General features: G+C 52.7%; 4 protein-coding genes across 6 annotated transcripts; 1 reads left to right on the forward strand and 3 right to left on the reverse strand.

Annotated features, from left to right (window-relative positions):
• Window positions 1-1,912: 1,912 nt before the first annotated feature.
• Window positions 1,913-8,095, reverse strand: RNASEH2A (ribonuclease H2 subunit A). Of its 2 annotated transcripts, none has more exons than XM_066347964.1 (8): window positions 7,962-8,095; window positions 7,688-7,759; window positions 7,451-7,577; window positions 7,260-7,347; window positions 4,350-4,487; window positions 4,157-4,244; window positions 2,199-2,263; window positions 1,913-2,090 (listed from the first exon to the last, which is right to left on the reverse strand). In XM_066347964.1, the coding sequence occupies exons 1-8, from the start codon at window positions 8,086-8,088 to the stop codon at window positions 1,932-1,934; spliced, it is 864 nt and encodes a 287-aa protein (XP_066204061.1). In that variant the 5' UTR covers window positions 8,089-8,095; the 3' UTR covers window positions 1,913-1,931. The 2 variants fall into 2 exon arrangements, with proteins under 2 accessions (XP_066204061.1, XP_066204051.1); XM_066347954.1 differs by having other exon boundaries at window positions 2,199-2,322.
• Window positions 8,096-8,211: 116 nt separating this feature from the next.
• THSD8 (thrombospondin type 1 domain containing 8) lies at window positions 8,212-12,076 on the reverse strand. Of its 2 annotated transcripts, none has more exons than XM_066348027.1 (3): window positions 11,705-12,076; window positions 9,372-9,577; window positions 8,212-8,349 (listed from the first exon to the last, which is right to left on the reverse strand). In XM_066348027.1, the coding sequence occupies exons 1-2, from the start codon at window positions 12,072-12,074 to the stop codon at window positions 9,378-9,380; spliced, it is 570 nt and encodes a 189-aa protein (XP_066204124.1). In that variant the 5' UTR covers window positions 12,075-12,076; the 3' UTR covers window positions 8,212-8,349; window positions 9,372-9,377. The 2 variants fall into 2 exon arrangements, with proteins under 2 accessions (XP_066204124.1, XP_066204131.1); XM_066348034.1 differs by having other exon boundaries at window positions 8,281-8,416.
• On the forward strand, window positions 12,073-16,084 carry PRDX2 (peroxiredoxin 2). Its single transcript, XM_066348012.1, has 6 exons — window positions 12,073-12,179; window positions 12,664-12,768; window positions 12,865-13,018; window positions 14,191-14,313; window positions 14,484-14,614; window positions 15,783-16,084. The coding sequence occupies exons 2-6, from the start codon at window positions 12,666-12,668 to the stop codon at window positions 15,866-15,868; spliced, it is 597 nt and encodes a 198-aa protein (XP_066204109.1). The 5' UTR covers window positions 12,073-12,179; window positions 12,664-12,665; the 3' UTR covers window positions 15,869-16,084.
• Window positions 16,085-19,065: 2,981 nt separating this feature from the next.
• JUNB (JunB proto-oncogene, AP-1 transcription factor subunit) lies at window positions 19,066-20,852 on the reverse strand. The gene has a single exon (XM_066348047.1). The coding sequence runs from the start codon at window positions 20,542-20,544 to the stop codon at window positions 19,501-19,503; it is 1,044 nt and encodes a 347-aa protein (XP_066204144.1). The 5' UTR covers window positions 20,545-20,852; the 3' UTR covers window positions 19,066-19,500.
• Window positions 20,853-23,240: the final 2,388 nt, after the last annotated feature.

The following is a 23,240-nucleotide window of genomic DNA, read 5'->3' on the forward strand; positions in this document are numbered from 1 at the left end:
TTACCTCCAAGATATATGTGGCACAAAGATTAATGTGCATTTTCTCTGGTACATTTTGTTCCCATGTGTAAAAAAAAAAAAAAAAAGAATGTATCCGGCCTGACCAGGCTGTGGTGTAGTGGATAGTGTCAACATGGGACATTGAGGACCCAGTTTTGAAACCCTGAGATCACCAGCTGAGTGCAGGCTCATCTGGCTTGAATGCAGAGTCACCAGCTTGAGCGTGGGATTATAGACATAACCCCACGATAGCTGCTTGAGCCCAAAAGTCGCTGGCTCGAAGCCCAAGGTCACTGGCTCTGCTGGGGCTCCCTCCACCCTTATCAAAGCATGTGTGAGAAAGCAATCACTGAACAACTAAAGTGCCACAACTACAAGTTGATGCTTCTCATTCTCTCTCTCAAGAAACAAAAAGCCCTGGCCAGATAGTTTGGTTGGTTGGAGTGTTGTCCAGAAGTGCAGAAGTTGCCAGTTTGATCCCTGGTCAGGGCACAGACTGATATTTCTGTCCGTCTCTCTCTCCCTGCCTATAAACAAACAAACAAACAAACAAACTTTATTAAAAAAAAGAATGTTTTTGTACATAGTTTGTAACGTGGGTTATCTCTGGAAGGACCTAGGAGGCATCTGTTATGATCTGAATATTTGTGTCCCCCTCAAATTCCTATGTTGAAATCCTTATCCCCAAAGACGATGGTATTAGGAGGTAGAATATTTGGGAAGTGACTAGATCACAAGTGTGAAGACCTCAAGAATGGAGTTAATGCCCCTATTAAAGGGACCCTACAGGTTCCTCACCCTGCTCCCATGTGAGCACACAGTGAGAAGTCAGTAGTCTGCAACCCAGAAGAGAGCCCTTATCAGAACATGACCATGCAGATATCCTGACGTTGGACTTCTAGCCTCTAGAACTGTACTAAATGTCTTGTTAACAAGCCACGCAATCTGTGGTATATGGTTATTAATTTTATTTATTTATTTATTTTTTACAGAGACAGAGAGTGAGTCAGAGAGAGGGATAGACAGACAGGAACAGAGAGAGATGAGAAGCATCAATCATTAGTTTTTCATTGTGCATTGCAACACCTTAGTTGTTCACTGATTGCTTTCTCACATGTGCCTTGACCGCAGGCCTTCAGCAGACCAAGCAACCCCTTGCTGGAGCCAGCGACCTTGGGTCCAAGCTGGTGAGCCTCGCTCAAACCAGATGAGCCCGCACTCAAGCTGGCGACCTCGGGGTCTCGAACCTGGATCCTCTGCATCCCAGTCCGACGCTCTATCCACTGCACCACCACCAGGTCAGGCGGTATATGGTTATTGTATCCCAAACAGACTGAGACAACGGGTAAGCCCACCAGTTAGCTGGGGCAAGGTGCTTCTCAATGTGTTCCTTCCTAATTCTGTATCATATAAACATATTTTAAAACAAAATCTATCAACATGACCTGTGGTGACACAATAGATAAAGCATTGACCTAGAATGAGGAGGTCACCAGTTTGAAGCCCGGGGCTTCCCAGTTAGGGCACATAGGAGAAGCAACTATGAATAAATCCTTCCCACCCCTCTCCCCAAGCCTTTCTCTCTCTCTCTTCTCTTTAAAATCAATGAATAAAATCTTTTAGCCCTGGTTGGATAGTTCAGTTGGTTAGAGCATCGTCCCCAAAAAGCAGAAGTTGCTGGTTCGATCCCTGGTCAGGGCACATATAGGAACAGATCTATATTCCTGTCTCTCTCTCTCTCTTCCCCTCCCTTCTTCTCTCACTAAAATCAATAAATAAAAATTTTTTAATCTTTAAAAAAAATTCAATCAAACAGTGCCCACCTTGTTTAGATTGCAAGTCAGTAGCTAGGTCCAGCCACAGAACACACTCCCATCCCCCTCCACCACAAAGTACAATCCCCACACTTGGCTTTCCTTAAGCAATTTTAATCAGAGGGGGTACAGGCTGGCTCCTAGAGAGTGGTGGCTGACTGTAGGCCACGTTCCTGGAAGTACCGGTGAGGGAAATGGGGGTGAATTCGGGAGCTTTCGTTGAAATAGGATGTGATCCTCCCTAGTCCCTCCTGATCTGCTGTTGGCAAGTCCTCCCTGTGGGTGAGAGGTGGTGACACTGTCTACCTTGTGGGGAGGTGGACTTCGCAGGTAGGGCTGAGCCATAGCCTCCTTCCCTCCTCACAGCACTTCTGGGACACCCACCACATAATGCTTTCTGCTTCCTTCTCCAGGATATTCTGGGCCGTGCGCCAACTGAACCGGACAAACTGGGGAAAGCCAAACACAGGCTCCACATGCTTCTTCAACCATGCTTTCGTCTTAGGATCTAGTAGAGGGTGGGATGGGTAATGATGGCAGCCCCTGAGCCCTGCTATAAAGTCCTAGCTTCTCAGCCTGCCAGCTGATGCCCTACCACCTCATCTCAGGCCTACTCTTTTTTTTTTACAGAGACAGAGAGAGTCAGAGAGAGGGACAGATGGGGACAGACAGGAACGGAGAAAGTTGAGAAGCATCAATCATCAGTTATTTTTTTTTATTTATTTTTTACAGAGACAGAGAGTGAGTCAGAGAGGGATAGGTAGGGACAGACAGACAGAAACGGAGAGAGATGAGAAGCATCAATCATTAGTTTTTCATTGTGCATTGCAACACCTTAGTTGTTCATTGATTGCTTTCTCATATGTGCCTTGACCGCGGGCCTTCAGCAGACCGAGTAACCCCTTGCTCGAGCCAGCGACCTTGGGTTCAAGCTAGTGGGCTTCTTGCTTAAACCAGATGAGCCCGCACTCAAGCTGGTGACCTCAGGGCCTCGAACCTGGGTCCTCTGCATCCCAGTCCGACGCTCTATTCACTGCGCCACCGCCTGGTCAGGCTCAGGACTACTCTTGAGTACCTAAGGCACCTCCCACTGTCTGAGACATCTTCCTGCCTCAGGACCTTTGAACAGTCACTTCCCCTCCAATTCTTCACTTGGCCAACAGTTGCTCAAGGTAAAATTTAAGAAGACTGCCTCTGCCCTAGCTGATTAGCTCAGTTGGTTAGAACGTCATCCCAAAATGCCAAGGTTGCAGGCTCAAACCCAAGTCAGGGCACATAGGGGAAGTAACCAATGAATGCACAACTAAGTAGAACAACAAATGAATGCTTCTCTCTCTCTCTCTCTTCCTTCCTTCCTTTTTCTGTCTAAAATCAATCAATAGAATAAAATAATAAAAATAAATTAGAAATTAGATTAAATTTTTAAAAAGAAGACTGCTCCTGAGACATCTATCTCCCTTACCCCATAAGAACAACAGTTGTTAAATTTGCATTTGTGAACCATCAGGTTATTGCCATCTCCCCACATAACCATGGGCTCAGTGGGGACAGTGAAATCCTTGTTTGTCTTGCTCACAGCTATATCCCCCGAGCTGCAGGGCATGTACCAGGTACTCAGTAAGCACTGAATGCTGGCCAAAGTGTTTTTGGCCTGGGCTTGGTTTCCTGACTTTGGCCTCACCTAAGTTCCAATCATAGACGGTGTCGCCCCACCCGCCTGCCAGTTATTTCCTAGGCCTCAGAAGGACCAGGGGGTTCACTGAAGCCAACCACTGAATCTTCAAATCTGCTCTGTGTGTGTGTGTTTGTGTTGTATGTGTGTCAGGGGAGCACAATCACTTCTACTTCAGACAAGAAAATCAAGCCTTGCCTGACCTGTGGTGGTGCAGTGGATAGAGCGTCGACCTGGAAATGCTGAGGTCGCCGGTTCAAAACCCTGGGCTTGCCTGGTCAAGGCACATATGGGAGTTGATGCTTCCAGCTCCTCCCCCCTTCTTTCTCTCTCTCTCTCTGTCTCTCCCTCTCCTCTCTAAAATGAATAAATTAAAAAAAGAAAAAGAAAAAGAAGAAAACCAAGCCTCATAATGGGGAGAAAAATGAAAGATTGAAGCTGAAACTACTGGACACAGTGACCTCACCATGGGTCTCAGTCCCCCACTGAGGCTTCAGAGACAGCATCGAGAAGGGAGGGTGCACACGGGCCATGAGCTCCTAGTCTGGGCCTCACCTCTTCCACTGTGGAGCAGGGTAAGCAGGCCCACTCTCAGGCCCCCCTGCTCAGAGTGATCACCAGTATCACTGGCTCAGGGCGGCTCCTACAGCTGCCCCAATCATCTGCTCACCATTGGGGTAGCCTGAGCCATAATCAGTGTCCAGGTCCTGTAGTTTTTCCAGAAACTGCCAGTTCTTCACAGCCTGGTCACGGGCCACCTGTGGACAAGAAAGGCACTTAGGATTTCCCTCCCTTGAGGCAGCCACACCTGACCTCTACCCAGAGAGATGCTGGGGGCCAGTCATGGATAGCAAAGGGCTGACCTTGGCGCAGATGCTGGCAGCACTGACCACGGGGTATAGGGCATCTGCCTTGGCCTTGACCGTCACCTCAATGCCAGGAAAACGCTGCTGCAGTCGCTCCTGGTATGTCTCTGGCAGTCCCACAGTGTCCACAAATACCTGCAGTGGTGACAGAAATGTATTCATTCAACAAACACTAGGGCAAACAACTGTGCAAATGATCCAGCCTCACAGCTTTTGCCCTTGCTGTTCCCGCTTCCTGAAATACTCTTCTCTCAGCTTGTCCCAGGCTGCATCTTTCTCAGGGGTCTCAACTCAAGCATGACCCCCAAAGGAGCTTTCCCAATCAAGCTGTACCTATTCTACATCTATTGAGCACCTACTGCATAACATACGCTGCATTTAATATGAGAACATGGCAGTGAATACACCAGACAAAAATCCACATTCTCATGGAGGGAATACCCTGGTGAGGACCACAGACAAGAAACAAGGTAAATAATAAAGAATAGGGGAGAGTTGGATGAGATTGTCATTTCATTCATTCATTCATTCATTCATAGGTGAGAGGAGGGGAGACAGTGAGGAAGACTCCCCCATGTGCCCAACCAGGATACACCTGGCAACCCCGTCTGGGGCCAACGCTCAAGCACTAACTATTTTTAGCACCTATGCCGAAGCTGGGCCCAACTAAGCTATCCTCAGCACCCGGGGCCACACTTGAACCAATCGAGCCACTGGCTATAGGATGGAAAAAAGGAGATCTCAAAAGGGAAGGTCAGCATGACCAAGTGGTGGTGCAGTGGATAGAGCGTCGGACTGGGATGTGGAAGGACCCAGGTTCGAGACCCCGAGGTTGCCAGCTTGAGCGCGGGCTCATCTGGCTTGAGCAAAGAGCTCACCAGCTTAGACCCAAGGTCACTGGCTCCAGCAGGGGGTTACTCGGTCTGCTGAAGGCCCACGGTCAAGGCACATGTGAGAAAGCAATCAATGAACAACTAAGAAGTCGCAACGCACAACGAGAAACTGATGATTGATGCTTCTCATCTCTCTCCGTTCCTGTCTGTCTGTCCCTGTCTATCTCTGCCTCTGTATTAAAAAAAAAAAAAAGGAAGGTCAAAGAGAAGCAGATGGTCACTTTTCCTATGTGCCCTGACCAGGAATCAAACCCAGGACGTCCATATACTCGGCCATTGCTATATCCCCTCCATTTTATTTATTTATTTTGAGAGAGAGGAAAGTGGGGAAGGGGGGCAGGAGGCAGGGGAAGAGACAGAGAACAAGAGAGAGGAAAAAGCATCAACCTGTTGTAACACTTAGTTGTGCCACTGATTGCTTCTCATATATGCCCTGACCAGGGCTTAAACCAGCAACCTCAGAAATTGAGTTGGCCAGCCCCAAGATCGAGCTGTTGACCCCAAGGCTGAGCTGGCAATGAAGGAATCAAGCCAATGACACTGTATCAAACTGGTGACCTCAGCACTCCAGGACAAAGCTCTATCCACTGAGCAACTGGCCAGGACACTAGGTTGTCTTTGTGAAGATTTTATTTATTGGTTTTAGAGAGGTGAGAGAGAGAAGAGGGGGAAGGAGAGGGAAGCACTAACTCATAGTAGTTGCTTCTTGTATGTACCTTAACTGGCCACTCTGGGGCTTTGAACTGACAACCTCAGCTTTCCAGATGGACTCTCTATCCACTGTGCCACCACAAGACAGGTCAAGCAAGGCCATTTCATTTTAAACAGAGATGGGAAGTTCAGGGAAAGTCACTCTGAAGTGGTGACATTTCAATAAAGGCCTAAAAAAAATAAAGGAATGAATGTACCATGTGTACGGAGATCTGGGATTGTTCTGGGCAGAGGAAACAGCCAGTGCAAAGGCCCTGAGGTGGAACCATGTCTAGTATGCTGCACAGCAGTAAGGAGGCCCCATGGCTGGAGCTGACAGAATGTTAGGGAAGGCAAATGGGAAAGTGATCTCCACAGCAATTATTGTTCTCAGAAATCACCTTTAGTATTTGTTTACTAGCTGAACACCCACCTCCCTGACTTGGTCATGAAGTCGAGCATAGGGCTTTGTCTGTTCTAGTATTCCATCACAGCTCCACATTCCAGTTTTGTTTCTCAGCCACCTCCTCAGCAAGGCCTCCCCTGTTCCATTCCCTACCACAAGTGTATTTGCCCATGTCATTCTCTCAAACCAGCTGGTTCTTTGCCTCAGAGCACTTGAGGCATACTTACTTCTGTTTCTCTCTGGTAATATAATCTCATTCTCCTCCCTTTGACTAATTTTTCCTGATTTAATTTCTACTGTGATAAAAAAATTAAATGTTGAGATTCACATTTGTTTATTTTTTGTAAGGATTTTTTTAAATTTATTCATTTTAGAAAGGAGAGAGAGAGAGAGAAGGGGGGAGGAAGGGGGAGGAGCTGGAAGCATCAACTCCCATATGTGCCTTGACCAGGCAAGCCCAGGGTTTTGAACCGGCAACCTCAGCATTTCCAGGTCGACGCTTTATCCACTGCGCCACCACAGATCAGGCCGAGATTTACATTTTTAAAAATGACTATCAGCTGCTGCTGTATTGAGAGCAGACTGTAGGGGAGGGGACTGAAGGTGGGGAAATCAAAGAAGAAAATGGGGCAGTGTCCAGGATGGGAGGGTACTCTGGGCTAGGACAAGTGGACAGATGTAGGATTTGTTCTGGACACAGAGCCTTTCAGTCTGAAATAGATGGAGATAGGCGTGAGCATGTGCCCCCACCATGCTCCTCAGTAGGGCACATATTTAGGGTAGGAAAAGCAGTAGGAAGTCAACAGCAGCAACAGATATTCCTAAGGTACTACAGATATCTCTGACACTGAATCGCCCAATGCACTCTTACCCACATTTTACCCTGAGGTGTTCAAACGGAGCAACTCAACAGCTCACCTGAGCAACTTTCACGTCCTGGTCCAACGCATACTGCACCAGCCCAGCGGCTGTATCATGCGACAGAGAGTTCAGGTTGTATTTGACTCTGCAGTGGGGGACAGAGACCAGTCAACTCCATTCCAGTCACCGATCCCTTCCAGCCTAGGCTGGCTGTCCCTCCACTCTGGTCCCTCCCAGGGATCCCTCACCGCCCAAGCATGCTGGTAGAGATGAGGTTTGGAGACAGCACGTCCAGTGCCCAGCCCACAAAGTCCCCATCCTCCTCCATTTTCGCAAACAGCTTGTCCCGCTCGCTCTCCGACAGGGTCTTTGAGTCTGGGAAAAGTGTTCAAAGAGAAGGGGAGAGGCTGGTTCTTCCAGTTCCTGCTCTCCCTCCAGTTTACACCCGCCCCTGCACCCTCCCCAGACATTCGCCAAGGACTCACCTGCCACTTTCAGGGCCTCCAGATCTCCCAGGCGAGACAGGGGACAATAACAAATGGCGTAGACCATGGGGCCTGGGGAAGCGGGGATCCAACCAGTGAGCGAATGAAAGCCGCCATCCCTGTTCCATCATCACCATTTTTTCCGGTACCAGTGTCATGGCTATCATCACTATCACCTCCCCTACCGAATCGGTACAATTCTGGCTCGAATCCATTCCAGCAATTTGCATCTTCTTTATCGCGTCCCTCCCCAACCCCGGCCCTGAGGGCTCACCCAGCACCGGGCCCCGGCCCGCTTCATCGACGCCCAGGACGCACGGCTCCTTGCGGCACACTGCGGGCACAGGCGAGTTCAGGCGACAGCGGCCTGTATTATCTCTCTCCAGCTCTCCGAGTTCCATACCGCTCCCGCCACCGCGTAGGTCTCCGCGCGAGTTTGCCGCAGACCCCCTCAGTGGTTCTAGGTCTCGACCAATCAGCACGCAGGACTCACCCCTAAAGCTCCCGCCGCCGCCGTTGACGTTTGCGCAGCTGACGCCAACGCCGTGGGGCTTCCTGGGAATTGTAGTTCCTGGGGGCCGACCACACAGCTCTGAGAACCCGGGTGGGAAGGGTCACTTTCGAAACTCCACCCGGAGGTCTCCAGAGCCTCGCCCGCGGGGCTGGTAGGAAAAGTAGAAAATAAATGGGAAACTGAGGTGGACCTTGGAGGACCGGCCTAATCAGGGCCTATATAAAATGGATAACATGAATAAATATTTTAAATTAAGAAAATCATTTTTTTTTATTTATTCATTTTAGAGAGGAGAGGGAGAGACAGAGAGAGAGAGACAGAGAAGGGGGGGAGGAGCTGGAAGCATCAACTCCCATATGTGCCTTGACCAGGCAAGCCCAGGGTTTTGAACCGGCGACCTCAGCATTTCCAGGTCAACGCTTAATCCACTGCGCCACCACAGGTCAGACCAAGAAAGTAATTTTTAAAACAAATAAATTGAACTTTTTATTTTAAAAAGAAAAAAAAAATGAGATACCATCACACTTCCAGAATTCCCACCCTCCACCTTATCTCAGGCTATTTGCACCCGTGATCATCCCTGCCACCCCTGGACTAGGTATCCTTATCCCGTTGAGCTCAGGCCTTCCGACTTTGGGGGGGTCCCCCAACTCCCTCTCGGTACCTCATCCAGATCTCTGTCTTCCCCTTCTTCATTCGAGCTCAGACTCCCCTTCCTTCAGACTGAGGTCTGAGATCCCGAAATCTCAAGAGACTTCTCTCCGCCCACCACGCAGTCTCATGCTCTCCATTTCAGTGTTCATGTTGTTCCCCACCCCACCCGTCTGCTTCTCTCCCCCATCTTATTTCCTCGACTCAGCGGGGCTCACGTCCTCTGCCTGTTGGTCCCTGGCCCTCGCCTGGCTCATGTCCCTTCCTCAGGTTCACAGCTCCTCTATCTGTTTCCCCCCATCTTCTTTTCTGCCCGGATATCAGCGGGGCTCACATCTCCAGACTGAGCTCTCTTCTCCTCCCACCACCTTCAAGCCCCAAACTTAGGGCCCCAGTTTTCCCTCCCCGATGCCCACCTCGTTTGTGCGCTCCCCCTCACACACACTCTCCCTTTCTTTCCACCCACCCTGGGGACTTGCCAGACCACCCAGCCCGCTTTCTCTGCACCCCTTCTCTCACCCGGACTCAGAGCCCCCAGTAGCAGTCGATAGGCTTGCAGGATGAACAATCCCGTTGCCGGCAGGGTCGCACCTGAACCAGGTTCTCGCGGTCCATGAACACCGGGTCCGGCGCTGTGCCCAGCACCTTGCGACTGCGCTCCTGCTTGCCCAGGTCACAAAGACAGCGCCACTTTCCCCACGGGCCAAAGATCGAGTCCCCCGCGTCTAGGAATGGAAGGCCATGTGTGTGGGGGGGAACCTACCCCCAAGACCTCCTGTAGGGAAGGAGGCTGCTAAAGACACTAATAACAACAGTTCATGTTTGCAGCGCTGTGCCTCTGTGCCAGGTGCCCTGCCATAGATGATCTCGTTTATCTTCCCATTACTTCTAGGTCGTGAAACTGAGATCAAGAAAAAGCAAGCCACCTCTCTGAGTTCAAACATCTGGTGAATGACCCAGAGAGACTGCAAACTGACATTTCCTACCTGTGCCAGATGGGACTATGGTAGAACACCCTTCATGCCCACCCTCAGAAGCTGACTCCCATTTCAGGGACATGATCATAAGCCTGTCCAGCGGGCACAGTGCCACCTGACCAGCAGGTCTGTCAGGTGGTAAATTGAAAGACATAATTAGCATAATAAAGATACTTAAAGTCCTTGGCACTGTGCTAGCTTATAAAACAAAAACAAAGAATCTGATCACTTTTTTTTTTTAGAATCTGATCACTTTTTTTAAATTTATTTTATTTTTATTTTTTATTTATTCATTTTAGAGAGGAGAGGGAGAGACAGAGAGAAAGAGAGAGGGAGAGAGAGAAGAGAAGCTGGAAGCATCAACTCCCATATGTGCCTTGACCAGGCAAGCCCAGGGTTTCAAACCAGCGACCTCAGCATTTCCAGGTCGACGCTTTATCCACTGCGCCACCACAGGTCAGGGAGAATCTGATCACTTTTAAAACAACCACAACTTGGCCCTGGCCGGTTGCTCAGTGGTAGAGCGTCGACCTGGCGTGCAGGAATCCCGGGTTCGATTCCCGGCCAGGGCACACAGGAGAAGTGCCCATCTGCTTCTCCACCCCTCCCCCTCTCCTTCCTCTCTGTCTCTCTCTTCCCCTCCCACAGCCAAGGGCTCCATTGGAGCAAAGTTGGCCTGGGCGCTGAGGATGGCTTTAGGGCCTCTGCCTCAGGTGCTAGAATGGCTCTGGATGCAACAGAGCAACACCCCAGATGGGCAGAGCATCGCCCCCTGGTGGGCATGCTGGGTGGATCCCAGTCAGGTACATGCGGGAGTCTGTCCAACTGCCTCCCCGTTTCCAGCTTCAGAAAAATACAAAAAAATAATAATAATAATAAAAGAAATAATAAAAAATAATAAAACAACACAACTTACTGAGCGCTTACTCACTCCCCTTTACAGGGTTCTTTTACTGACATCTCCCTAGCCTCAATGAGACAGGCCCTGACTTACCAAGCCTCCATCACACACACTAACATATTTCATTCTTTCATCAGGTCTTTTGGCCTTGGCATATGCTATTCCCTCTCTTTCCCCTAAATCTTTGTATTTTTTGCCTTTCTTGTCATGCCAGCTGCATTGGTTACCCATCTTCTTCATCCAGCCCTGCTCAGACTTCAGAAGTTGACCAGTCGTGTCTGACTAGGTGGTAGTGCAGTTGATAGAGTATTGGACTGGGATGTGGAGGACCCAGTAGGGAACCAGGTTTCAAACCTGGTTTCAAACTCCAAGGTTGCTGGCTTGAGCCAGGGCTCACTAGCTTGAGTGTGGGGTACTGGATTGAGTACAGGATCATAGACATGACCCCATGGTCACTGGCTTGAGTCCAAAGGTCACTGGCTTGAAGCCCGAGGTCCCTGGCTTGAGCAAGGGGTCACTCACTCTGCTGTAGCCCCCCCCCTTTCAAGTTACATATGAGAGCAATCAATGAACAACTAAGCTGCCACAATGAAGAACTGATGCTTCTCATCTCTCTCCCTTCCTATTTGTCCCACTCTATCTGTCAAAAAAGAAAAAAGGAAAGAAGGAAAAAAAAAAAAAAAGACCTGTCGTCTTCTATCTCTGCTCTTCTCTCACCTACCCATGTGTTTATGGGTGTGCCTGCTTGGGTCCTGCTCACCGCCTCTCCTCCGTGTAAACTGCTTAAAGGCAATCTAATTCAATTTACAGATGAGAAAACTGAGCCTCTGAGGAAAGTGACCAGCACCAGGGACGTGCCAGTGAGGAGCTGGGCGGAGATCTTAAGTACACGGAGGAAGATCTGTTTGCAGCCAGCCGGCCAGTGAGGCAATGGGGCACCTTTCCGCACCGTCACACCCCCGGCCTGCAGTTACCTTTCTCCTGATACTGCAGCCTTAACTGCTCCCACGTGTCGCCTTCGCCCTGATCGCCGAAGTAATGGTAGTCGGGGGAGACCAGGGCAGGGATCCCCAGCAACAGGAAAATCAGATGTGACAGCAGTAGCCCAGCTGGGCTCCGGGCCATGCTGGACTCCAACCGCCCCCAGCGCGCTCCGGGGCAGAGCCCTGCACGGGTCCGTGGGGCCTCACTGCCCCACAGTGGGCGTAGTGGGCGCGGCCCACGGTTGCGCGTCTTCCCCGACTGAGGGCAGGCGCGCGGACCGGCCGACTTCGCTCCCCCTTTCCTACGGCGGCAGTGGATCCAACCGCTCCTCTCGCCACCACCCCCCGCCCTAAGCGTCATGGTTCGCGCCGCGCATAAAAGGCTCCCGGGACCTGCGCGCACTTGGCGCTGAGAACGTGAGTCCGCAAGTCTGCTCGTCTCTGCGTCCCACCCTTCCTCACGCAGGTAGGACCACCCGGAGCGCACTGGGCTGGGGGAAGCCCCCCTGCAGCCTTTCCGGCTCTCTCCAGACCTCAGCTCTGGCTGCCTTTGTTTTCCACCCGCCGTGGTGGCCGTCTTTGTCCTTGGGGTGGGATGGGGGAAATCGAGGCCAGAGCCTTGACTTGCCTCCCGCCCCGCTGCTTGCGGTGGTTTCTCCCCGGGCGGTGAGTCCGCGCCACCGCGTCCAGGTGGACATGTCAGCTGGAGGCCTGATGCTAGCGCCTGAGCTGCAGTTGCTGGCCAAAGCAGGGGGGAAAGGGAGGCGGGTCTTCCGCGGTCTGAAAGCGGTGCAGAGCCGGTACCGAGGAGTGTTCGGAGCTGCGCCGTTGCCTGGACCGCTTTGATGCAATCACCATTTACTGCACACAGCGTGACCTTGGAAAGCGAGGACAAAGGGTCTTCCCGGGCGCGCTGACCCGGCGGGGGGGGCGGGGATCTCACCTTTCAGTCATGACCTCAGGCAACGCTCGCATCGGAAAGCCGGCCCCGGAATTCCAGGCCACCGCCGTGGTGGAGGGCGCCTTCAAGGAGGTGAAGCTTTCAGACTACAGAGGTGAGGGCGGCCAGGAGGGAGCCCATGGGGAGGCGGGGCACTGGCGTCGGAGATGCTGGGCCCTCACTCCTTTTCTATTCCCGCCCGCTCATCCAGGGAAATACGTGGTCCTCTTTTTCTATCCATTGGACTTCACTTTTGTGTGCCCCACGGAGATCATCGCTTTCAGCGAGCATGCTGAAGACTTCCGCAAGCTGGGCTGCGAGGTGCTGGGGGTCTCTGTAGACTCGCAATTCACTCACCTGGCTTGGTAAGAGCAGGGACCAGTAGGGAGAGAGGGTGCAGCGAAACCTACACCACTCTGTTCTAGTGGCTGTTGCTCAACCTCTGCACCACCCTTTTCCATCTTGAAAATTAATGGAAATAATCACGCCCAAGTCCTTAACCTTGACTATAGTAATTAGCACTTGGAATCTATCAATAGTTGTTTCGTGCAGAGTTGCAAATGCTTTATCTCACTTAGGGCAAAGCAGCCTCCCTCCCAAGAACTATTTCAAGAAGGTAGTAACTCCAGTTTAAGAGTGAATGGTGGTCCTGACTGGTTGGCTAAGTAGTAGAGCATCAGCCTGGGGAATGGACTAACCGGGTGGATTCCTGGTCAGGGCACACAGAAGTGACCACCCCTCCCCCTCTCCCTTCTCTCTATATTTCTCTCCTTCTTCCCCGCAGCCATGGCTTGGTTGGAGCAAATTGGCCCTGGGCCCTGAGGATGGCTCCATGGTCTGCCTCAGGTGCTAAAAATAGCTCAGTTGCCAAGCAACGGAGCAACAGGCCAGATAGGCAGAGCATCACCTGGTAGGGGGCTTGCTGGGTGGATCCTGGTTCCTGGCATGTGCAGGAGTCTGCCTCTCTGCTTCCCTGCTTCTCACTTAAGAAAATCTTTTTAGGCCTGATCTGTGGTGGTGCAGTGGATAAAGTGTTGACCTGGAAACACTGAGGTCGCCAGTTCAAAACCCTGGACCTGCCTGGTCAAGGCACATATGGGAGTTGATGCTTCCTGCTCCTCCCCCCTTCTCTCTCTCCTCTCTCTCTTCTCTAAAATGAATAAATAAATAAATAAAAAACCTTTCCAAAAAAAGAAAAAAGAAAATCTTTTTAAAAAGAGAGAGAGCGAAGGGCTGGGCCCCAGGATAGAGCTAGTGAGGAGATGAGGTCTCTGCCCCAAGATGCCGGAGACGGCCAGCACATCTTAAACCACTTTGTTGGAATGAGAGCATTAGCTTAGTCTTCCCAGCTGCGGGAAACAGCCACTGCACCCACTTCAGGGTGGGGTGGGTGGAACTCTCAGGGCCTTGCTCTAAAGCCCTTTATCTCTATCCTCCAGCACCCCCTTTCTAACCCTTATCATACCCAGGCCCACGGGGTGAGGACCCTGCTATGCTAGGCATTCTGAGGTCCCTGCTCTGTTTTCCCCACCCCCAGGATTAACACCCCCCGGAAGGAGGGAGGCTTGGGCCCCCTAAACATCCCCCTGCTGGCTGATGTAACCAGAAGCTTGTCCCATGATTATGGCGTGCTGAAGGAAGATGAGGGCATTGCCTACAGGTACTGTGGGATCCTTGGGGGTTCCCCATCTTCAGGGTGAAGGGACTACTTACTCTTGGATGATGCCCTTTCTGTCCCCAGCACTGTGGCTGGCAGGGAGATGGTGATCTCTCTTCTGCCCCTGCCAGCGGGAGTTCCCGGCTCTTCACTATGAATGCTTATGTCTGCAGGGGCCTCTTTATCATTGATGGAAAGGGTGTCCTTCGCCAGATCACTGTCAATGATCTGCCAGTGGGGCGCTCCGTGGATGAGGCTCTGCGGCTGGTCCAGGCCTTCCAGTACACAGATGAGCATGGGGAAGGTGAGTGGACACATATTCACATGTATTCACATGTGGGTACATAATCAGCCCCTCTCTCTGTCACTCATGTGGACATTCACTGCCTGCTTTATCAGCTGTGTGACATGGATGTAAGGGTTCCAAAGAAGATTCAGCTTAGGGCTTTGTCTGCAGGAAGTTTCTAGTCTGGTGGAGGAGACATCCTAATATGAGGGTGGGGAGCCAGGAGGTAATAAAAATCTATATAGAAGGTATTTGAGAAGGTGTGTGCTAAGGCAGGCTTGAATAAAATTAGTTGGATCAGAGTAACTTCTTGGGTGAAGGGCACAGCCTGACCATAGTTTCTCAAAGTCTAGTAGGGGTGGTGGGACTAAGAGAATAAGATGGGACCAAAAAGAAATAAAAATGTTGGCCCTGGCTAAGTAGCTCAGTTGGTTAGAACATCATCCCGAAGTGCCAAGGTTGCAGGTTCAATCCTTGGTCAGAGAATATATACAAGAATCAACCAATGAATACATCAATAAGTAGAACAATAAATCAATGTCGCTCTCCCTCTCTCCCTTCCTTTCTCCAAAAATTAATAAATAAAACTTTACATGAAAAAGAGAAAAAAAAATTGCCTGACCAGGCGGTGGCGCAATGAATAGAGCGTCAGACTGGGATGCAGAGGACCCAGGTTCGAGGCCCCAAGGTTGCCAGCTTGAGCGCGGGCTCATCTGGTTTGAGCAAAAGCCCACAAAGCCCACCAGCTTGAACCCAAGGTCACTGGCTCCAGCAAGGGGTTACTCGGTCTGCTGAAGGCCCGTGGTCAAGGCACATATGAGAAAGCAATCAATGAACAACTAAGGTGTTGCAACGCGCAATGAAGAACTGATGATTGATGCTTCTCTCTGTTCCTGTCTGTCTGTCCCTGTCTATCCCTCTCTCTGACTCTATCTCTGTCTCTGACTCACTCTCTGTCTCTGTAAAATAAATAAATAAATAAATGTTTAAAAAAAGAGAGAAAAAAGATCAGCCACAAAATCTTCCACCTGGGCCTAGGTGCTTTAGTCAACGTGCAGTGTGGCCTTGGGTCTGTACCATTTGGTTATGGGCTTCTTCAACTTGGGATCTCACTTGGCCTCTCATTGCTGCCTTACCTTGAATATGGGACTGTAACCTCACATGTGCTTCCTGTGTCTTCCCACAGTTTGTCCCGCTGGCTGGAAGCCAGGCAGTGACACAATCAAGCCCAACGTGGATGACAGCAAGGAATACTTCTCCAAACACAATTAGACTGGCAGATGGGAGCCAAGCTTGGGCTCATTTGGTGCTCTATACTGGCCCAGAAAAGGCCAGACCTGCCCCTTCATATTTTACAGTGTGTGTGACCTTGAAGGGCTAGGCCAAGGCCTTTTCATATTCCTAGCTGAGTGGTGAATGGTGACCCATCCTTGGAGCCCCTCAACCGGGCACAAGCCTAGAGGTGATCAATAAAGTATTAGGGACAGATATGAGTCTCTGTTGTCTGTTGTCTGCCCCCTAACTCCCCTTTTCCCCCAAGCTCTGGCCTGAGAGACAGATGCTGTAGTTACTTATCTCTACCACAAGGTGGCAGTCTTATCATGTTCACCACTTTTTCTCATTTTAAGCATAAAGGCACTTTGGGTGCTGCTTGCCTCTGTGCCAGGAAAAAGCTCCTGAACCTGGCCTTACAAAGCAGTCTTTGCCACATACTGCCACCGGTAAGCCCGGATTAAAATGTTTTGTTTTTTTTCTTTAAAAAATTTTTTTTATTAACGTATAGTTGGAATACGATTTCTTTTTTTTTATATAAATAAATTTTTATTTTAATGGGGTGACACCAATAAATCAGGGTGAATATATTCAAAGAAAACATTTCCAGGTTATCTTGTCATTTAGTTCTGTTGCATACCCATCACCCAAAGAGAGATTGTCCTCCGTCACCTTCTATCCAGTTTTCTTTGTACCCCTCCCTCCGGATTAAAATGTTTTAAGAGCCGTGATGGCCTGACTTATGGCGACGCAGTGGATAAAGTGTCAACCTGGAAGGCTGAGGTCACGGGTTCGAAATCTTGGGCTTGCCTTGTCAAGGCACATAAGGGAGTTGATGCTTCCTACTCCCCCACTTCTCTCTCCCGCTATTACTCTCCCTCTCTCCCCTCTAAAATGAAGAAATAAAATCTTTAAAAAAAATGAGATGTGATGCCTGACCTGTGGTGGTACAGTGAATAAAATGCCCACCTGGAACACTTGAGTTCACCAGTTAGAAAACTCGGGGCTTGCCTGGTCAAGGCACATGCAAGAGTTGATGCTACCTCCCTCTCTCTAAAAGTCAATAAAAAGGGAAGAGATGTGCTACTTCCTGGCTTTCTTCTTCAGGTAAATGGGAATAAAGACAACCAACACACATCACCATGCATGTTAAAAGATATAAAGTATGTAGCCCTGGCCCAACAGCTCCATTGGTTAGAGCAGTGGCCAGAAGGCCAGAGGTTGCCAGGGTTATTGGTTCAGTCCCAGGTCAGGGCACATACAGGAAAGGATTGATGTTACTGTCTCCCTCTGGCTAAAAATAAACTCAGGGCCCAGTGAATGGTTACTACAATGGGTTAATGGACCTGGAAGAAGAGTCCAGTCTTATGGGGAAGACAGTGCTGACCCAGTCAGCAAAGTCAAGAGTGGGTAGTCTCTAGCTATATGCAGAGGGCAAGCTGTCCCATCGCAAGTTGGAAGGGCTGCCTGTTGGACCCTGCACTGGAAGGCAAGGGTTGAGCAAGGCAATTTTCCCAGGAGTGTAGTTTGATGTTCCATATGTCCAGGCAGGTGGCCTTGCCACTCTGAGTCCCCATTTCCTTCAAAAGGACAAACAAGTTTCTTTAACCCATAGGCCCATTGTTTTTTTTTATTGATTGATTTTTAGAGGGGGGGTGGAGAGAGAGAGAGAGAGAGAAAGGGGAGGAGCAGGAAGCATCAATTCCCATATGTGCCTTGACTGGGCAAGCCCAAGGTTTCGAACTGGCAACCTCAGGGTTCCAGGTCGACGCTTTATCCCACTGCACCACCACAGGTCAGGCTAGGCCCATTATTAATATTGCTGTCCAGCCGAATATCCTCCAAAGTCAATAATAGCCTTGGGATTTTATCTACACCTCTCTCCGAGGACCTGTGTAGTCTTCCCTGACCTCATTTCCACCCTCCTGGTTTACTCCACTCCAGGCACACTGGCTTCTTACCGTTGTTCTTTAACAGACTGATCTTGTTCTGGCCACAGGAACTTCATGTGTTCCCTCTGCCCAGAATGTTGTTACCGAGGATTTTCTCAGCGCCAGGATTCTTTAAATCTGGTCTCATTAAAGGTCCATGTTCCCAAGCCATTCTCCAAAGCAGTTCATCTCCCCTGCCCCATCACTACCACTTTGACTTGTGTCTTCTGTTCCTAGCACTTACCATCTCAGAATCATGTTTCCTTGTTTATTTTCTGTCTACCTGCTGTGATACAGGCTGTGTCCCTAGGGCCGGTTGTTTAGTAGTTTATGAAATGAATCAATGAAGTGTCTGTTCTGTCTATCCTGCCCCTGTGGCCTGGGTTCTCTACTGTTCTGATTACTTCCAGCTCCGAGGCCAGCCTGATCCCCTCGGAGGGCGCAACAGCTGCGGGGGAAGGAGACTGAGCAGCAGCCGCCCTGGCAGAACAAGACCTGGCAGTCACCCCGATCATGGCCTGGCACCGGGAGGGGAAACTGGCAGGCGGGTGCCGCCCTTCCTGGCGGGAAGAGGGGGACCGCAACGGCAAGGACAGGCAAGCAGCAGCAACCCCCCACTCGGGTCAGGTCAGACAGCGTGGGCGCGGCGGGCCCGGGGCGCCAGCCAGGGAGGAAGGCTCTGGGGGAGGCTCCCTGGACCCAGGAGTGCGGCCCGCCCACCGCGGACGCTCTGGACCCAGCCCTGGGGCTTTCCAGGCCCCGGCAGCCGCCCGCCTGGGAAAATCCCGGCCTCCTTCCGGGCGCCGCAGCCCTTGCCCGGCAGAGCGGGGGAGGGGATTCCCGGAATCTGCCCGGAGACCGCTGTCGCGTCACTAGGCAGAATCCGCCCATATATGGGCAGCGCTTCCGTTGCGTCAGTGGGGAAAGCCCCGGCGCGCGCGGCTAGGCGGGGCCGCGTCTGCGCACTACATATATCGCCCCTGGCGTCCTGCCCCTAGGTGTCCGGAGGCTGACCGTGTCCCCGCCCTAGATCGGGGAATGCCAAGTGGGATTGGACACCCGGGCTGGAATCGCGAGATGCTTTGGTAGACCTGCGGAGGGGACACAGATACCGAAGCGAGCCACAAACAGCAATGGGGCGGGTTCATTTCAGTACTCTACTCCCTCCGCCCGCCGGGCTTGGAAAAAAAAGACAACAGAAATTAATAAAGAACTTTTCTTTTTTTACTTAAATAATTTCAATAAAAAGTCACACACACACACGAACACTCTTAAAATAACCTCTTTAGAGACCAAGTGCGTGTTTCTTATCCACAGTACGGTGCAGAGGGAAGAGCAGGGGGCGGGGGTCCCCTCCCCAGTGTCCCCGCGGGCTTGAGTACCAGGCGGCGGGGCCAGCTCCGCCGCAATCGCCCCCTCCTCCCCCCTCCCTATTAAATACACAAATATATTATATTCAATATGAATCGAGTCCGTTTCCAGCAGAAAAAAAAGAATTTTTTTTAAACTGTAGAAGGGGGGATTGTAAACGTCGAGGTGGAAGGACTGGGCGCAGAGCGGGCGGGCAGAAGTCCAGTGTGGTTTTCGGCGCCTCCATGACCAGGGGCCGGTACCCACCGCCTGCTCCGTCGCCTTGTGGGAGGCGTGCGCCCAGCTGTCCAGGCTGGGGGTGGGGGGGATGTCCGTACGGGGAAGGGGTACTCAGAAGGCGTGTCCCTTGACCCCAAGCAGCAGCTGGCAGCCGTTGCTGACGTGGGTCATGACCTTCTGTTTGAGCTGGGCCACCTGCTCCCGGAGGAGGCCAGCAGTGCTCGAGAGCCCCGCGTTCTCGGCCTTGAGTGTCTTCACCTTGTCCTCCAGGCGTGCGATGCGCTCCAGCTTCCGCTTCCGGCATTTGGTGGCCGCCAGCCGGTTCCGCAGTCGCTTGCGCTCCACTTTGATGCGCTCCTGGTCTTCCATGTTGATGGGGGACACTGGCGGCGTGGCATCGCGGCTGCGCGCCTCCGGCACCGTCTGCGGTTCCTCCTTGAAGGCGGATGTACCGCGGCCCAAGCCCAGCTGCGCCGGGTGGCCACCAGCGAAGGGCGGCGCGTGTGGTAGGTAGCTGATGGTGGCCGTCGGGTACGCGCTGCCGGTCCCGACGGCGGCCCCGGCGCCTCCGGAGGGCGCAGAGGCTGGGGAATAGCTGCTGAGGTTGGTGTAGACGGGAGGAGGCTCCGGGCCAGCATAGACACCTCCGGGCCCTGGCTGGCCCCCCCCGCTGGCGCCCAGGGACACGTTGGGGGGCGTCACGTGGTTCATCTTGTGCAGGTCGTCCAGGGCTTTGACAAAGCCGTCGGCGAAGCCCTCCTGTTCCTCGGTGACGCCGCCCCCTGTGCCCCCCGCACTTCCACCGCTGCCGCCCCCGCGAGGATAAAAGTACTGTCCTGGGGGTGTAGGCGTCGTCGTGATCACACCGTTGCTGTTGGGGACGATCAGGCGCTCAAGCTCTGATGAGGCGAGCTTGAGCGACGCGCCAGTATCCGAGCCCTGGCCTGAAAAATAGCTGCCACCACCGCTGCCCTCTGGGCCGGGGCCCCGAGCTCCAGGTGCTTTCAGACCTCGGTAAGGGTCGGTCAGGTTGAGCGCCAGGCTGGGTTTCAGGAGTTTGTAGTCGTGTAGAGAGAGGCCGCCCGGGGCCCGGCCGTATCCCGCTGTTGCGTATGAGTCGTCGTGGTAGAAGGGCTGTTCCATTTTAGTGCACATCCGGGCGGCCCGGGCGGTCGGGAGGGGGGGTGGTCCCTGCGGGGCCGCCCCGGCCCTTTCAGCTGTGAAGGGCGCGCTGTCCTCGGCGGTGGCTGGACTAGGTGTCGGTAAGCGCGATCCTGGGCGCTGGCACCGACCGGGAAAGGCCAGCCGGCCGCCGTGAGCGAAGCCCTGTGCGGCTTCGGTAGCTCCTCCGACCCTCTCTGGCGCGATCGCTTTCTCGGTGTCGCTTCACCCAGCTTCCCGCTCCCTGCTGGCTCCGGTGATGGCCTGCCGCGCTCAAGGTCCCAGCCGCTCTGCCAGAGCCACACGCCTTTATACGGCGAGTGTCAGCTGCGGAAGTGCGCTCGGATTGGCCGTCGCGCGAACCGGGCCCCCGCGCCCCCCCACCTCGAGCGTGGGGAAGGGGAGGAGGCGGCTCGCGTCACTGTCAGGAAGCGCGTGTCCTTGTAAACAGCGGCCACGGGCTGGGTGGTTTGGCGAGGCTGCAGGAGGAGGGGCTCAGGGGACCCTAGTGCGCGCTAGGAAGGGGATGTGTGAACACTCCGAGACACACGGGGAGGGGCTCCAGGGAAGGCTACGATACCCTTGTAGTACGCGATGAGGGACACGAGGAACTGGTACAGAGCAAGTGTATGCGCGCGCGTGTGTGTGGAGGGGGGTAAGTTGTGCAGAGGAGGTCTGAGGGACCTGTAGTATACTAGAGCAGCTGGAGGGCTATGAATACTCTGGTAAACCCCATAAAAGAGAAATTGAAGGTTTCAGCTAGGTAAATGGGAAAGGGGTAAGGAAATGCTGGATTCAGGAATTGAGTGGGGGTCTCAAATACAGAGAGTTGAGGGACCGGAATTTTCATGGGAGGAACTGACTCCAGGAAAAGTGGTGGGATGAAAATATACAGGAAGGGGCTTGAGGACCCATTTTGCAAAAAATAAGTAAGGATTCTGAAGTCCATGGAAGAGGCTGAGGATCCTCCATAAATGGGAAGGGGAATCTAGATATGCAGAAAGTGAATGAGGGTCCTAGGGTATACTAAGTGAGGAAAAATATGTGGGGTAGAATAAGAGGACACTGTCACAGCTTGGGGTTACAGGGGTCATCTGCGAAGCCCTGAGGAAAGAGAATTAGAACGGTTGGGACACACCTTCAGAGCTGAGATGAAAATGACAGAGGGTACCCGGTTGAGATATGAGGGAAGGAAGGGTCTTTGACGATCCTGAGGAACTGGACTGCTGGATCTTCCATGATTGGCGCCCCCTCTTACAAGTGACCTACAGTTGCTTTATACACTATCCCCATCCCAAAGCCCTCCCCCAGTAACCCTGGGCTTTACTGACTAGGCGTCAGTTCCTGGTGCCTGTACCCAGCCCGAAGGCCGGGGAGCGGTCGCCCAACCCCACTCCTTCCTTAGAAACAAGCTGAGGAAGAGCTCCGCGGCAGGAAGTGTGGCAACAGCCCTAGGGGAAGGAGCCCGGCCCTGTCTCCGTCACTCGGATCCTACGGGACCTTTCACCCCGCCCTGGGTCGGGCCGGGTTCTGAGCCTGGGAAGAGGAACATAGGCGTTGGACCCCCGCGAAGGCCCCGCTGAACACGCCCAGCTTTCGAGGCATCCAGGCACCGTCCCCCCCAGCAATGGTTCAGCCCGCGGTGTCCGTGGGTGATCTTGTAGGCAGGCAGTCTGGGGACGGTTCCACTAGCTCGACAGAGGGGGACCCACCCGGGAGCTGATCCTGGTCACCGCGGCAACTGGTCGGAGTCGGCGCTTAGTTGGGGGCGGAGCTGGTCCCGGGAGTCTCCAACGCCCATATAAGGGCACAGGAAGGGGTGGGGCCAGCGCTGTTCCCTGGCTCCCAGCCTGGAGCCGGGAACCCGGTTATCTGCCAGGTCCTAGGGCGCGCCCGGGCCCCCGACGGCTAGTCCTGACCAGCCCCAGCCTCCGCCCCCGGAGCCCTCACGGCAGCCTGGCCTGGCCCCACCTAGTTGCTCTAGGGCTGCGTCCTGCCAAGCCCGGCCCGGCCCGACCCACCCTGGCAGGTCCCCACCTGCCCGCGGGCCTGGGTCGGACTTCGCCCCTGGCCCCACGGGGCGCACAGGGGGCGGGCCAATGCCTCGAGGCGTCCCTGGCGCCTGGGCGTGTTAGCAGGGCTGCCCCCTCCTGCGTGCGGGGAACCCATCCTTTCTGCCATGAGAACTAGGGCCCCTCCCCACAAACACCCCTAGGGGCTAGGGTTCCCCCTCACTCACTCATGTGGGCAAGGACCCCTAGTCCTGTTTTAGTCTGGGGGTTCCATCAACCATCCAGAATACCTGGCGGGAGGGGGAGTTGTTACCTGTCTACTCAGGGTATCTCCATCTGAGGGCTCTCTTCCAGTCAGAAGGGACCTGAAAATCCAAGGGAAGAAGCTAGGGGACCCCAGAGGCCCTTCCTGAGTAAGGACTGGGTGGGTTTATATGTGAGGCTTCTAGTTAGGCTTAAGGTGGGACTTCCAAACAGTTAAGATGTAAGCCACTAGAACAGGAGGTGTTAGGCTGAGTCTCTTCCTTTCAAAAAGATGCCTCTATCTTCTGGAATAATGGAAGTTTCTTTAGGGTAGAGAGCTGCTGAGGGATGAGGCTAGCCAGCCTTTGTAGAGCAGGCACAGAACTCACCAAGGGTGGGAGAGAGAAGGAAAATGAAAGAGGTGAAAGAGAAACT

This window comes from Saccopteryx leptura, chromosome 1 (genome assembly GCF_036850995.1).
Source record: "Saccopteryx leptura isolate mSacLep1 chromosome 1, mSacLep1_pri_phased_curated, whole genome shotgun sequence".
Taxonomy (NCBI): domain Eukaryota; kingdom Metazoa; phylum Chordata; class Mammalia; order Chiroptera; family Emballonuridae; genus Saccopteryx; species Saccopteryx leptura.